The sequence below is a fragment of the Syngnathoides biaculeatus genome, chromosome 4, assembly GCF_019802595.1.
Source record: "Syngnathoides biaculeatus isolate LvHL_M chromosome 4, ASM1980259v1, whole genome shotgun sequence".
NCBI classification, from domain to species: Eukaryota; Metazoa; Chordata; class Actinopteri; order Syngnathiformes; family Syngnathidae; genus Syngnathoides; species Syngnathoides biaculeatus.
The window spans coordinates 28,009,377-28,026,379 of NC_084643.1; the positions used below are offsets into that span (position 1 = coordinate 28,009,377).

Genomic DNA, 17,003 nt, shown 5'->3' on the forward strand with positions numbered 1-17,003 from the left:
TTATCCAGGATGTCCCCTGCGAATGGCTGACGTTCAGTTCAGTGTGCACCCTGGATCCCGCCCAGAGGCAGCTTGAATGGTCTCCTGCACACCCACCAGTTGAGTGAGGATAGGAGGTGTGGTAATTGGATGGGTGGATCTTATTGGGTTAATATTAAATGCTAGGTTATAAGAAGAGTAATGCAGAAATACATTCAAAATACAGTACTGTACTTGTCTGAGACCCACAGCTTCAGTTAAAAAGCCTTCTCAATGTAAATGCCCCCCCAGGAACAGATACTGTAAAAACGACTTTACAAACAACAAACACTTCATACTAATGATGATGTTGATTTGACAAAACATTACTCATAGTTTGTCAAATTTGTACTAATGTGTAACGACTAGATCATTAAATGCCGTCAATTTAATGTAAATGTTTATATCTTTTTTTTAATCCAATAGAATACATTTTATGGACAGTACATCTAGAAGTATGGTTTGGGTAAGGTTCTGTTGTATTTAACATTTAAATAAAAAGCATTTGCGTTAAATCTTTTAAAGTGAAAAAATGTTTTGAAGTGAATTATTTATGTAACTTATGCACGTCATTGATGGTATAGGGGTACACACGCCTAACTTTGGTGTGTGCAGCGTGGGGTTGATTCCCGCTCAGTGATGGTGTCGATATCTGCCCTTCGACTGACTGCGACCAGTTCAGGGTGGAGTCTGCCTTTCGCCCGAAGCTAGCTGGGATAGGCTCCAGCTTTCCAATGACCCTTGTGAGGATAAGGATTTATGCACGTTGATTGACTGGGATCAATCAAATCTGGGAGGGGTAGCTTGGTATGAAAGATCTGAGAGCAACTGATCTGCAGGTTTCAGTATTTTGAGCACAGATTGTTGAAATTTCATGACGGCAGATGTGGAATGGCAAAGATAGAAAACCCCTCAATTTGTCTTCAATCAAAACTGTGAACCCATCTCATAAAACGTGTGCCAATTTGCTACAGTCCAGCTAGTGATTGCAGATGGCATGGATCAAAAGGGAAGCGATGTCGCTCTGGGCTCGTTTGGCTTTGTCTGCTCAGTTTCTGGAGCGGAGTGGGCGAGGAAGGGGAGAGGGAGTGAGACCGAGACACAAGCGGGCAAGCCACCAGCCTAGAAAGCTGCAAATCAACATAAACCTAGCTCAGAACTCGCAAGAAATGTCGACTTTGACATAGCGATATGCTCGGAGTCGCCGAACAACGCACCGCCCCGTGAGTTTAGGCGACAAGGAGCGGGTCGTTTGTGGACAACTCGCGACGACCGAACTCTGGACGCAAGAACGTAACAACAGTGACAAAAAAAAAGAGGCGAGCATTACACACGCAGCAGTGGCAATAAAACAACACCACCATAGTGCCGAAGGTGAGGTCCGAAGCACACTTGATATTCTTGCTTGGAGAATTCAACATGTGCGTTTCTGGTGTGAACTTTAATCCCAGGAAACAATGAGGATTTAGCGAAGGAAGAAGTCATCAAGTGCTTCGGACCCGCTCCCGTTAGCTTGGCTATTCCTGCCCGAGAGCGAATGCGAGGTAAAGCTAACGCGTGCTAGTGTAGCCCCTCAGCAAAGTTAGCTTGTCGGCTAACGCTAGCTGACGGGCTAAAAGGGGTTTTTGCTCAACTTTTGCTGTTGCTTCCCTGGAGCCCAAACACTGAAGGAGTTTTCTGATAAAAGAGGGGAAGGGCGGGCTCCCTTCTGGACTTGTTCCCCTCTACATATTTCCCCGGAATGATGGCAGCGGAGGTCAGTAGCGAGGAGACGGGCTCGGTCACGACGGGGACAGGCGGAGGAGGCCCGGAGACGGCCCCTTTCCCTTGCTATCCCACGTCAACCAGAATGACAGGAGCGGATTTGGGACCTGCACCGGCCCTCCGTCAACATTCAAGTACATCCCCGGACTCGCTCCCGGAGTTAAGTGTGATCTATCCCTTGTCAAGTGGCGATTTTAGCGGAGCATCCCTGTCCACAACAGGGAGTGGCGGAGGTGGACATTCAGTTTTCCAAGGATCGAGCTCAGGGAACGTGGGCGGCATGTGCGGCTCTCCCACTTCAGAGGCACCGGCCTCTCGGATTTCACCAACATCTTCAGGCACGGACGGCTTGACCGACTTCCCCCCACTACCGCCTCCTCCCCCTCCCCCTCCGGGTTGTGGCGGATTCGGTGGAACGGTGGATGAAAGTGACCTGCAAGATGGCCCGGAATACGAGGAGGAAGAGGTGATGTTCCCCCTGTCTGCACCGCCCACAAACCAGTAAGTACAAAAAGTGATGTTAATGCCCTGCACTATAACTCTTATAAACAAAGTACAATGACTCCTCCGACTTGTGGGTCGCAAAATTCAGAGTTGGAAACCGTCCGTGGGAATAAACCAGCAATTAATAGCTAAGTGGAACGTTGACTCCTAATAGGGGATTCAAATATAGGTGAGCAAAGTATACTGTCATCATCTAGACTTAAAAAAAAATATGAATTACAGACTGGCATTTTGACTTATTTTACCGAAATGACATCAGAGTTATGGATTGATACATTGTTTTGCTTTGTTTTGTAAGACAAATTTGAGGTACGAGCAAGCTTCATATAAACCGCTGCTATAGTGAAATGAAAGAAACAAAATGATACCAAGGTCAGTCTACAAAGGACTAGTCATGATTTTGGCATGATTAGCTGTTGTGGGTGATTTCCCACTTCGGGCCAGACATATTTTGATGGGTGTGTCAGAACTCTTAGTAATGTGAACGATTTGGACCTACGATGCCAAAAAGAAAAGTCTACCATATTTGATTTTTTTTCGTTTTTTGCGTGGGTGGTCGGCCGGGCTTATCGTCTATGTAGTATGACCTGCTAAATCGATGATAACTCTCCAACAGTGGATCCATGGTGAGTAAAATTTGAAACCTGGTCATGTGCAGTCTCATGAAATTATATATTGTTATACATTCCTATAATATACTCATCAAGCCTCTTGTGTGTGTGTGTTTTCATAGCAAACAAAGACTCGACTAAAAGTAGCATTGATTGAGTGTGTACACAAGGACCTAAAAATTAAGATAATCATGACTTATTCTTCTCAAATAATTCTTTGAATAATATTAATCTGAACAACAACAGAAGAGTAAGTAATTTCATATAGCAATCAGATCATATTCGTTCAGGCACCATTCAGTGTTTTGTAAGTGGTCGATCGCCGTCGACATGTCACTTTTTCCAAAAACTTCAACTGCACCTTAACTGTTGTCATCCGTCTCCAATGGCTCAAACTGGTAGGGCTCTAACACATTATCATCATCATTGCTGTCAGTACCATATTTACTGACGTACCATGTTTTGTTTCGAGTTCAACAGAAATAAAACAGATTTTGTTGCTGATGTCACGGGCATAGTCTTCCTTGCTTTTGTCCACCGCTGACATCACAACATGGCTGCGGCATTTTGAGATCCCTTTTTCAATTTGAAGACTGTGTTTTAGTTATCAGGCTCAACGAATAAACAGCCATGTGACTGATTTTTTTTTTTTTTTCCCTGGATACTACATATCACAGATTTTTTTTTTTCCAAAGCCATTGCTTCACTCTAAAGTACTGTAATCCCTTTTCGTGTAGGGGCAAGGAGTTACGTTTTGTTTGGATGTCTGCTTATGATGAAGGAAAATGTATATTTTTGCTTGAATATATGATACCTGTCTGTCTGGAATTTGCAGTTTTGTAAAACACACTTTTTGTCATTTCTTAAAACTTTCTCCATGACCTGACAGCAGAATCTCTTTACATTGATCTGTTGAAAAATCCCCCCCCCCCCCCCCATCAAATCTAATCCCTTTAATTGAATTGTAAATGTGATTTTACAACTGGCCATGATGGGCAACAAATGCAAACCCAAAAGCTGTGATCAGTTGCCGTGGCGCGCCGTTTGGCTTGTGGGCCCACTGGGAAGCCCCATTAATCGGATCTCTGCATGTACAATGCCGCCCCTCTTCCTCCACAAAAAGGTTTAAGCATACTGTAAAAGTATTGCTCTCCAGTGGTGGACTATTTTTCATTATTTTGATTTAGGTTGAAAAGTAAAGCTGCAATGATTAATTGACGGTTAATCTATTATACAAATAATCCAGAATGATTTTTGTTAACTTCCGTTACAAAGCTTGTTTACCACAAAATTGTTCAAATTTTCAGAATTTCAGCCTCTCATCAGTAAATATTTATTGTAACAATAAAGCAGTACTTATATTTATTATAGTTGTAAAAGATTTTGTTTTTCCTTAAAAGTAAGACTTGCAAATATCTTTTAATTTGGAAAGAAATTATGAACAGTTTGGCTTTTTCTTAAATGGACAAAAGTTTGAAAAAGTATTTTGTAATCTGATTTATCAATTATTTGAAAGTAATCACCAGATTAGTCGATTTATTAAAATAATCAGACTATTATTTTCTCGGCCTCATCGGATTGCTGATAATTGGCACTAATTGCTGATCGGCCTGGTTGGTTTTGATGTCATAATTCGTCGAGCCGATCAATGTGTTGCCATAACTATTATAGTTCTGGCCCCCCCTCAAAAAAAATCTGTATTCTGTTTTTGTTCTTGCGACTTTTAAAAATGTTGAAAATTTAGATTTTTCTTTTTTACCTTGGCTTTTGGTTAAAATAGAGACTAAAATTAATGCAGCAATAAACTTGAGTAGAGATATGCATCATGATAATTTTTTGCCTAAAGTTAACTAGGGAGAATTGTATAAACGACCTGTAACTTATAACAGGGTGGAGTGATTTATCTGCAGGTTAGGTTTATTTGGTGCTTTATTTTTTTTTTAAAGGGACAATGCACCCTTAACATAAGTAATTAAGGTAATGAAACTATGAGCAAATATTGGGCTTTGACTAAAAAAAAAAAAATATTTGTTAGACAATAAATGTTTTTACCAGTGCAGAGGGGAGAGATTTCAAGCCTTGACAGAAGCCATTTCACTGATTTGCATTGCCTCTGAATTGTCATAGTTTATTCCCCTAGCTTTGTTTAGTGATGTCATGGAAAGAGGACAATTTGTCATTTTGAGGATGCATGTAATTGTAAGTACTTTTTGTGACTGAACTGCGCTTGAAATTGCGTTGATACTCAGACAGCCTTGACATTTGTTTTAATCTCGTTCGTGAAGTGCAGTGCTTGTCATTTCTAGTCCTGGTGCTTTGAAACATGCACAGAAAGGCCCGAGTGTGCATTCAGCTCTTAGTTTAGGTGCCACCCTCTATCTCCATGTTGATTAGATGTGCATACAGGGGTCCAGCATCAAGTTATTTTGGTTTGTCTCAAAGTCCATTTAAAGACTATCAATCAAAAACTACAGCATATTCATGGGTGTTAATATTGTTTTCAGTTTATTCAATCAGTTCAATTAATTTAAACGGGTATGCATGTTTGTTTATTTATTTTCTTTTGTACTATTTTTTGGGTTATTGAGGTTAGTGTGAGACAAGTAAAATGTAATATTGTGCATAGATAAGTCTACTGCATTCTTACTTCCAGGTTGCATTTTTGGTTCTTTGATCTTATGCAGCACGAGGGCAGAGTACTTACCACATCTGTCACTCAAGTGAAAGATTCTGGTCTCAGATCTTCATCTGTGGTGTTTGCATGTTCTCTCATTCCCTGTGTGGGATTTCGCCAGGTAGTCTGGCTTCCTCCCACATTCCCAAAACATGTTTTTAGGGTAGTTGAAAATTGGTGCGAATTTGAATGGAGACAAGTGGGAGGCATTAGATAGATGAATGGCCGGATAAATGATTATCACTACACTTCTTTTCTTTGCCCTCACTGGAGTCATTATGTGATCGTCACAAAAATCCCATGAAAAATAATTTACTCCAGATAACACACATCTATTCATTAAGATGTCTTTGAAGATATTTCGAGATAACGCCTGACATTATGGATGATGGTTGTTTTTCGATAACTTATAGTTTTTCCATAAGGTTCCGTTTAGTTGTGTGTCACTTTCGAACCATATAACTTTTGAGATTCCACTCTAGCTTAATTCATAGAATAATGTCCTAATATTATGATCCTCAATCATTGATGATATTTAGGGATATGTCACATTATGAGACATCATTATGAATGCCCTTAAAGTTTCAGTTTGGCACCTACACAACTTGATGGTACTTAACTCAACTTTTTGGTACCAGAGCCCCTGTTCAGGTTCTTCTTGGTGTGTCTGGTCATTACAGTGACACAATTAACAATGCGACACAAAGGGAATTATCAGTAGGATTAACCTGGATCCCATATCGCAGTAAGAGAAGCTGCTGCTATTTAACCGCCACGGCATACAATTTATGTGGGTACGTTTATTATAGTGGCTACATTCTCAAAAGACTACCAAGAATTTTTCCTTCAACCATACAGTACCACCATTTCTCACCATGTACTGTACGTTTTCTGTAATTAGGACCGAGACTGTTTAATTCCTTTGAGTTAACAACTCATGAAGTGTATTGGCTAAGAGCAGACAGTGGATAACATTTGCACCGATAGAAGTTGTCTTTACTGCACGTTGCACACTGACCGTGAAAACCAACTCATTGAACAGAGCGGTTTGTGTGTGTGTTTGTGTGTGTGTGGGGGGGGGGGTAGATGAGTGTGAGAGTGAGAGAAAGAGAGAGATTGAATTACACCTACAATCCATGTATAGTATGTGCCATTCGGAAACATTTTGTATGCAATCAGGTCAACGTGAAGGTTAACAAAGTAAAGCTCCAAGAGTTCATTGCTACTGCCTGGAGAAAGTGTGCACTTAAATCCAGAGCTTAAACAAACAACAGTGGGAAATGAGTTGGAGATTTTCAAGTTTCCGCTTTCCACGAAGATTAGAGACTGCCTAAATCATGAAGGGTTTCCCACAGTTGTTGGTCAAGCAGTAATGTGGGTGTGTTTGAAGATGTTTGCCACTAGTGTGAATAAGTTATCTGATTTGTCGCTTGATATGCAAATGTCCCTTTCCCTCCATTGCTTCCATGTTTGTAGTGTGACAAAGGGATTCCTAAATGTCTCAAGGCTGCACAATGTCAGATTGGATCTCAAGGTTACTGATCATGACTGTATTTAATATGCCCAACATTGTAGCATGTTTTAAAAAAAGCGGACTTGTATTTATGGAATCAGTCAAAACAAATTTGACAGTCCAACAGTAAAGTGTGAAGTTTATTGTTTGCGTATGTGCGTTTTTCTTTCCCAAATCACTTCATTATCATTTTCGATTTATTTAAGACTTTTCCAACTGCTTCGCACGGCTGTCTTTTGAGCAATATGTTTTAGGTTACTTGACTATCTGCTGTCCATTACTAGTTTGTAACACCTGACTCGCTGCACATTGATAAGGAAAAAGCCCATGCCCTTTTATATATTTTCATTGCATTTTGCCATGCCATTAAAATACCCACTCTGCCCTGCTTTTTCTCTCCATCCTGCTTTTCAACACTTCTGAGCCATTGATTGTAACCTTAACAGTGTACTCTGTTTCAGTTGCATTTTACGAGACTATTTCAAAGTTTCTCACAGGGGTTGGGTTTGCTTCATAGTAGCTGCAGGGTTTAACTTGTCTGTATGTCTTTGTAGAACTGCATATTCAGTGGAACCTTGGATTACGAACGCTATGTTTCATTTAAGTCTGCCCCTATCATATTATGTAACCGAATATCAGGGTTGGTCACATGATTTTCAGATGATCAAGAGCTGGTGAAAAACAACGGTTTTATTCAATTAATTTTTCATGCATTTTAAATATCACAAAATGTCAAAATAATCCAAAAGTACAGTAATATGCCATGCTACAGACTGTGTAACATTCAAATAAAATACAATCATTTTAGAAATCATCACCTGAATGCCAACAGTCAATGGAGAGAGAGACAAGACGACACATAATGGGCAGATGACACTACAAGATGAATTTTTCCCGATTACACAATATCAGACCACTGCAATAAAATCTTATTTCAATACCACCGCACCCACCCCTTTTTTTTTTTTTTTTTTTTAAACATGCTGTCCTTCTGTTGAATACATTTGACCAGAACAGTGAATGTCAACTTTTTGGGGCCCACAGCACATACTTTACAATTGAAAAAATCTCACGGTACACCAACATACAAAAATGTGACAAAAACTAGAATTAATTGTTGTATGCACTTACTGGGATCTAATAGAAGGCCATTAATTTGTTCTGTCTGTCACTAGGCCTCACTGGCAGCAGTGGATGAACAAAGATACATTATTTATTGTAAATATATATTTGGAAAATTAACTACACAAGTGTGTACAGTAAATGAAAAGGTCATTTAAATAGACTCATTGCACCATCTTGTGATTGGATCACTTATCATTTTTTCAAACTTGGTGATTGGCCCTTTGTCACACACAATTTCAGTCTCTCGGCTCTCAATGTCATTTTCATCTCGAGTTACTGTTAAAGTTGTGCTATTCTCCTTACGTAGCAATCCAGCCATTTAATTTATTGGTAATAGTAGATTAAAATCCACTGACAGGCCTTAGAAAAAAGAAGACATGCGGCTAATTTTTTTGGAAGATTTTAAATTAAAAATATATATTTTGCGTTCGTGCGTGTTGTGCTGCGTCCTGCTTTGAGGGCACCAGAAAAAAGCGCAGTCTTCTACACACTCTAGCGGTACCTTCGTCTTCTTCTACAGCCAATTGAGTAGATTCTTCTTCTATGTGGGACTGTGGTACTTTCCCTCTTCTTTTATGCACAATTGAGGTAGATTCTTCTACGCATGCTGAAGGTAGTCTTTTTTCCTTCCACATTGGAGGCATCTATGCGTGCCCAAACCTAAGTGCATTACAGGGAATGGTTATGTTTTAACCATTTAGTTCGAACGAGTTTTTGTTGTTCTCATAGCCGCTAGCGCCAAAAAAAAAAATAAATAAATACTTTATCCACATCGTTTAATATGTCGCAGGGTTCATAGCGCCTGGGGGGGAAAAAAAAAGACGTCTTGTAGTCCGGAAAGTGTGGTACGATCAGGACCAGAATTCGTCAAACGGTGCCCATCCCCAATTATTACAATTTTTTTTTCTTCTAAATGTGGAACGTCCACAATTATTTTGTCTAAATAAACCAAGAACTGAGGATCTCGGAAAAGTAACTTTTTTTTTCGTCATCATTATTGATGATAAAGGACTGATGCTAAGAGGTTAGAGTTATGATGATTTCAACATGGATAACTTATTAATATTCATTCTTCATAGGAAGCTGTCATTGAAAGTGCACGTCCTTGCTCAGACATGGATGTTCCAGATTATTAACTAACTATGAAACTGCTTTGTATTGGAACATAAAACAGAAAGACTCATCAGACAAGCCATTGATTCAAACTATAAACAAAGTACATTGTCATTAGTATGGTTATTTCTATCCATGTCATTGTAACCGTGTTCTCTTTAAATGGTAAGAGCAAAGTTGAAGCTAATTTGACATTAAATACTCTTAAGGCTTGCGTGTGTCATAAGATGATGATGCATATCTCTCCATGTGCAAGCAAACTGTGTATTCTTACAGATGTCTGAGTGCAGAATTGCCACTCCCTGCCATTTCTGTCCCACTGATCCAGAAACCAATCAGCTGCATGCTGTTTTTTATGAGGGGGGAACAAGGGAAGACAAGTAGGGAGAAAGTCAGAGGAGGATAAGTAAGCGCAACAACTGCAGGGCTACACTTTGCCTCATTCTTCTTCATAACGATTTACCCCATTATGCCGCTAATGGATAACAGAGATCATTATTAAAAATAAATCCACGAGGGGTGTTCGTCTGAGTCTTTGCGCCGACGTCCTATTTCTGTGGATGTTGACGGCGATGAATGCATCAAGTCGACAGCGGCATCACATCATCATGGCTTGTTTGGATTTCAAGTTGCCTGGGTTCAGCTTCCCACATCTAAGCTCACTGTTGGACACGCGGTCGCTGCATCAGTGGAGTGGGTACAGCTTGTGAGACCACGGGACACGCTAGACGGAGATGCAGCAGAGGGTGAACTCGTCGTAAGTGGTTCGTCCATTACATGAACAACCCATACCTCAACCCCCGAGCAACTCAATGAGGCAGCCTGCCGATTACGTCCAGATTAAAATTTGTGAACTATTCAGTTGTGTTGAAAATTATACATGAATGCATTCAGTGCTTTGACAGATTATGCATGTGAGTCGTACTAGTTAAATTCATCAGTTAAAAGGATGCTCTGTATTAAAATTGTACATTAATGTTCGGTTCCCTTCTGTCATGAAGAATTTTGGCAGCTTTAGTGAGGTAATGCAAATTTCAAATAATGCTACATTGCGTCGTGGTGTTGATGAGATCTGTGTCTGTACTGCTAGCCTTATGTTTGACCTTGCCTCCATTTTTGAGTGGAATCAGGCTGTTGAATAGGCATTGCATTTTCTGATGTTCGAAATTAATTAAAACTGCATGATTTAATCACAAAGTTTATCTATTTATCTATTCTGGTTTCAGTTAACCCATTTGACGACTGCCGTACAATTTGTCAGTAATCCCTAAAATACCCATTAATTAATGCTTTAAAGATGAAAAAACTTGCATCGTCCAAATTTCCCATTTGATGTGTGTGTGTGTGTGTGTGTGTGTGTGTGTGTATATATATATATATATATATACACACACACACACACGTGTATATATACTGTATGTATGCATACATTTAGATTATTTACATGACAATGAGGTGGCACATAAATTGAGCCAGGTTTATTATTCTGTTGCATAAATGGAAAAAGAATTGCACATTCAAGTAACTGAAGATTTTCTAGGTCAAGTCTACTTGTAAACATCTTTTTCTCCAAATTATTATTAATTCACGTAGCGCTCCCTTAGACCACCCAATGCGAGATCACATGTCTTGTTTTGGATCCTTGAAGCTCGAGGTAGTAAAACTTGCTATTTAGACATCTTCAATTTCAATATACTTGAGTGATACTTGTCAGCCGACTGTCTGACAAGCTTGCTCACAGGAAACGCTAAAATTATCTGCATTTAAATGTTGCCTCTTGAAAACATGACACTCTGGGCTACTCAACATATTTTGCTGTGACTCCTATGGTGACTTTATGTCTGAGGAAATTATCTTCTTATTCAGGCTTACACATGACCTAATTCTGATACCCTTAAATGTATTTATAGGAAGGGCTTCTATTTGGTGAGTAAGAGGAAAATGCAGAATATGAGTACCTTCCCGAGTGGTGTCAGTCAAGTGCAGAAAAAAAGACGTCATTGTGCTGCTCACTATTCATGTTCAGACATGACAGACCATTCCTCAAATTGATAGTACCGTAGTCCCTAATCCTGTAACCACTGCCACAGCCGATGTCGTGTGCCTGCCTGTGTGTGTGTGTGTGTGTGTGGTGTGTGTGTGTGTGTGTGTGTATATATATATATATATATATATATATATATATATACACACACACACACACAAGCCCAATTCCAATGAAGTTGGCACGTTGTTTTAAACAAAACCAGAATACAATTATTTGCAAATCAAGTTCATCATATATTTCATTGAATGCACTACAAAAACGAGATATTTAATGTTCGTACTGAAAAACTTTGTATTTACCAAATAATCATCAACTTGGAATTTTATAGCAGCAACACTTTGCAAAAAAGCTGGGACATGGTCATGCTTATCACATTGTCCATGTTAATCACCTTTACTTTGAATAATATTCAATAAACGTTTGGGGTCTGAGGACACTAATTGTTGAATATTTGTAAGTAGAATTCTTCCCATTTTTCTTGATGTACAGCTTCACCTTTTCAACAGTTTTAGTTTTTGTATTTTATGCTTCATAATGCACGACACGTTTTCAATGGGAGACAGGTCTGGACTGCAAGCAAGCCGGACTAGTACCTACACTCATACTACAAAGCCACACTGTTTTAACTCGTGCACGATGTGGTTTGGCATTGTGTTGCTGAAATTGCACCAAGGATGAGACAATTTTGTGAAGTTCCACAGTTCTTTCTATGATTTCCTGGTCAATCTTTCTTGATTTTCCATGAGTTCAAAAAGGAATCAATGTGTGTGAGGTGTGGCCTTAAATACATCCCCAAGTGTGCCGTCACATAACTTGTGTTGTCAGTTAACCTATCAGTAGCTTCCAAAGTTCATCTGGGCTTCCCCATTTTCTTTAAAGACATGGTACTTTTTGTGCATGTAAAATTTTAAATTCTCTAAGAAATTCACTCCCTCATTATTGTAGCATTTGGCAAAATGTAATAATTTTTGTGATCCTGACTGACTTGAAACTGGAGAGGTTTCATCTAATTTGACGTCAGAAAGTGAGACAAAACAATGAAATATTTTTGCAGTGTATGTAAACCTCTGGCTTCAACTATGTGTGTGTGTGTGTGTGTGTGTGTGTGTGTGTGTGTGATATATATATATATATATATATATATATATATATATATATAATTCCTCTTCTAGGATTCCTCTTGTGAGCATTCCTGCCCTTTTTCATAGTTTACTTCCCATAGGCATATCAGTTGCCCAGAAAAATGCTGCTCATGTTAGACTATTAAAATTTGGCAGAAATACTTATAAATGGTTTAACTTTCAAAATATCATAGGTTTGACCATGCATTGACGTTTCTTATACACGATGCTTAAAACTTTTCATACACCACGTAGATATGTGTGTGTGTGCGTGTGTGTCTGTATGTATATATGTATCAATTAAATTCTACATTGTATGTAATGATTAATAATAAAAGGCTATATTGATGGGGGGGATTGATCCGCAAACCTACTATTTTCTGCCTTGTGGCATTTTTGGGACACACTCACATTCTGCTGGTCCAATCAGTATTAGTAATATACTTCGTAGACTATCGCACGATTCATCACTTTAAACTGCTCCCTTTGTACAATTGTCATTGCACTGGTAAACGGGTAAAGGCACTCTGTGCAAGCTTAACACAATGTGGCCTTTTGACACATTCTTATCTTCTACCTCTTCTAAATGAAGACGTTACATCTTTCACATCTGTGAGTCTTATAAGGAATAGTTCCTATGAACTGAAATGTCACTTCATCTCTGTTCTTGTTATTTTGTTGTTCTTTGTTCTGAATGTTGTACCAGGGCAGCACCGACTGCAGGAGAAAATTTCCTTGTGTATTTTTACACACTTGGCCAATCACGCTGATTCAAATTCTGATTCTGAAACTTGGATTCATTCAATAAAGAATATTCAGCAGAACAGAGGGATGTTTTAAAGTGGAATTGTTTAAATCATTTTCATTAAATGACATAGTTGTTGTCTCACCATTAAATGAGCCTCAAATTCACAGTATGTAATTAGTGTTCTTTAAATGTTATGTATCATTAATAGTGGTGGGGTGGCGGGTGCCTCAACCTCATAAAGCAGTCAAAATTGTTGCCAAGCTACTTTGGTTTATAAAATTATGCTGAGTTATATTTTGAGACTTTCATTTTGTCTTTCCCTCTTCCCTCGCATATATTTCTTCAGTATTCATTCCTACCGTTGTCTTGGCTCCTTGATGCGAATTGGCTCAACTCTCCAGCTGCAGTCAATTGCCCTCTTCAATACTCGTAACACACAAATCCGTCTAAAGCTCCCCTCACAGACACTTCACTTTTTTTCTTGGCTTTCTTTCTGCAAGCGCTCCTTGGTAACAGACTCCATCACGGTTTCTTTACTAGTTCACAACTACACAGGTGCCCTTTTAGCTCTCCTACAAGAAGTATTACAGTTTTGTTTTTTTTTTCACTGACTTGCTGCTCATTGAAGCACTTGTGGCCTAAATTTGGATGAAATCTCAATTTTTTTTATCCCAGTCGGGTAGGAACAACAACATTTGCCCCCATCTTGGCAGCAGTTTTAGCATGGATGCCCAGACTTCCCTTTCCCCAGCCACTTCATCCAGACCTTCAATTGTGAATAACCAAATTTTTCTCACATATGGATTCAAATAAACTGTATGGCACAGGTCACCAATACGGTGCCCGCGAGCGCATGGTTGCCTGTGGGGGAGCACTTAATGAGCCCACGAGGCATGTTCTACAAATAGATTTTAAAATAAAGTATAATATAAAAAAGCTGAAACATTTTATGTATTATGAAGTATGACTGAGGTTTGCCACAATCAGGTCATGTAGCCCTTCATACGATTGATGCTCATGAAGTAGCCCTCACCCTCAAAAGGGTTGGTCACCCCAGCTGTACACAATCGCAACACAAAGTAAATGTCTTTTGTGAAGTCGATTCATCACATCATTGATCGGCTTGGTGAATGATGACATTAAAGCTGATCCACCATAAAATGCTAATTTTCGTCTGATACCGATGAATCCGATAGGAACGGCGTAAGTCTGTATATTTTAAAATATGTTACATATGTTGCAGATCAACCCCTAGCCCCCAAATGTGAGTGGAAGCTGCTCTGATAGCTGACAAAATGAAGGAAATTGTGTTGTCACTTTTATTTGGTTATTAGTTATTGTTATTTGTTTTGGCTATTATACTTAGTACATTGGACTGGTGGACTGATATTATCTTAGACAGCCTTTGCTCCCATAGGCCAAGAAATATAACTGTTGCTCTAAGTTTGTCGATTGCAGCTTTAACTGCGTGCAGACTGAACAGTAGTTTTTCATTGGAGTAAGGTTGGAATTAACCTGTCAAGTGTGTGTTGGAAGTCGACACATCTCGTGGTAAAGTGTTTTTTTTACAACTAACTCAACATAGCTCATAGTTGTTGGGGTCCTCAGAGTCCTGGTAAAATGTAGTAGAAACCCCAGACACCCTGTAATATGTTTTTTTTTTCTGCTTGTGGACTATCTGGAAGCATAAGCATCGTCTGAAATAACGAATTGATCGAATTGTAAATGAATTTACGTAAACACACATTATTTGCACCAGTCTCATCTAAATCACCTTGCTTTGTTGTGTGTTTGTCCCAGGTGGTACCATGGCAAGCTAGACCGAACCATTGCTGAGGAGCGGTTACGGCAGGCCCGGACGCATGGCAGCTACCTCATTAGGGAGAGTGACCGCCGTCCCGGTTCTTTTGTCCTGTCTTTCCTCAGCATGACGAATGTGGTCAACCACTTCAGGTAAGTTTCCGTGCATGCAGCCTGGACGTTGAAATGAGCATGCCCATTCAAAGAGTTTGTGGCATTTTTTAAAAAAAACAAAATCCATGGCATTTAGGACAACCATTTTAAATGGCCATTGATCCATAAATAAAGTCTTGAGTCTGTATTAGTGTCAGTCACCATAATAAACCAAACTACCACTCACTCATTTTCCGAACTGCTTATCCTCACGATGGTCGCGGGAGTGCTGGAGCCTATCCCAGCTGTCATCGGGCAGGAGGCAGGGTACAACCCGCATTGGTTGCCAGTCAATCGGAGGACCCATAGTGACAGACAACAGTTGCAGTTGCAATCACACCCATGGGGCAATTTCGAGTCTCCAATTAATGCATGTTCATGGGATGTGGGAGTACCCAGAAAAAACCCACACAGGTACGGGGAGAAAATGAAAACTCCACACAGGCGGGGCCGTGATTTGAACCCCAGTCCTCAGAAATGTGAGGCCAACGCTACTCCACCATTCCGCCAACTAAACCAAAAATCAACTAAAAATAGAACACATTCAGATAAAATACATCTGAGTAGGATGAAAAAAGGATGGAAGGATAGTTTTGGAAACCCATTTCCCATATAATGATGCATGTTTTTGAGAATCCCATGGAACAGGTATTTAAGTACATATGTACGCCTGACAATGTAAATACTGCGTCTGAACATTAAAGTGTATGGAATGTCCTCAGTGCACCTTTTTGTTAATTTTATTCAGTTTTTTTTAATGCAGTATTTGAATCTGAATTCCGAAGGAAACATTTTTAATTTTTCATCGGCAAAAAATGCTCGCACATTGCTGGATTCACCAAAAAAAGGTGAAAATGATGCGGAAACAGCCGAGTAGGAATGATACGTCATAGTTGGTGTCGAAAATGGCGAGCGTTGGAATACATTGTCAGAATGACAATGAATTTTCCGATATCCTGAATGAAGAACACTATTCTGAAAGGTTCCACAAAGACAGTGAAGAATACAAGTTTTATAAAGGCGTTAAAGGTTATCAATTTAAGCCAGTTAGACAGCACACACGTTTGAATGCAGAAGAAAGTGCCGAGCAAGCAGTCAGACGCATGGAGCAGGATATGCCTCATGTTGGAAACAAAGACTGGTAAGCATTTGTGAAGTTCTTGTTTGGTTTAGTTAGTCATAAACTGTTAAATAGTAAAGGCTTCGATATCCTGAATGTATATACGAAATTTTTGGTGTATTTATTATATCGCCGTGTATTTAGTAAATAGGTATGAGACATACCAGCCGTTCATTGTACAACGCGATGGATCTGCTTGTGCTTTTATGCGAAACTATCTGCAGTACAATGTGCGTCACTAATTTGCATGTACAAGGCTCGTTTATTATCGCACTAAAACAAACAGAAGATGATAACGTAGTTCACAGTCTAAGTTGGTATATTTTCACAAATAAGGATTTTAATGAATGAAATCCATTTAAAATGTTGCCACGTTAATTTGAGAGCAATAGCTGGTGATATCTTGCTTCACCATAAATATAGTTTCATGTGGTAAACTGATGCCATAACCAGACAGTAGAAGTCGCACAATAGCAGGTCCACCTGTAGTGACGTACGAGGCTCTACCCCCGAAATTAGTCATTTTTCAGACACGGGAAACTAGGTCAAAGTTCGCAGACTTTAATTTATAAACACTTATATTTTCTGGTAAAAACATCGAAAAGTTATGCATTTTATCGTACAGTTGAACATATATTTTCGTCTAGATGAGATAATTTGCGTTTGAAATTAGACATTACAAACACTTTAAA

General features: G+C 39.3%; 1 protein-coding gene across 4 annotated transcripts in view; it reads left to right on the top strand.

The window, feature by feature from the left end:
• The first annotated feature begins 1,045 nt into the window (after window positions 1-1,045).
• LOC133499135 (ras GTPase-activating protein 1-like) overlaps window positions 1,046-17,003 on the top strand; it is a 28,766-nt gene continuing 12,808 nt past the window's right edge. For 2 of the 4 annotated variants that reach the window (XM_061816726.1, XM_061816723.1), the window contains exons 1-2: window positions 1,046-2,283; window positions 15,039-15,191. In XM_061816726.1, coding sequence (XP_061672710.1) covers window positions 1,760-2,283; window positions 15,039-15,191 — 677 coding nt within the window. In that variant the 5' untranslated portion in view covers window positions 1,046-1,759. The remainder of the gene's footprint in view (window positions 2,284-15,038; window positions 15,192-17,003) is intronic. The other 2 variants (XM_061816725.1, XM_061816724.1) reach the window with 2 other exon arrangements.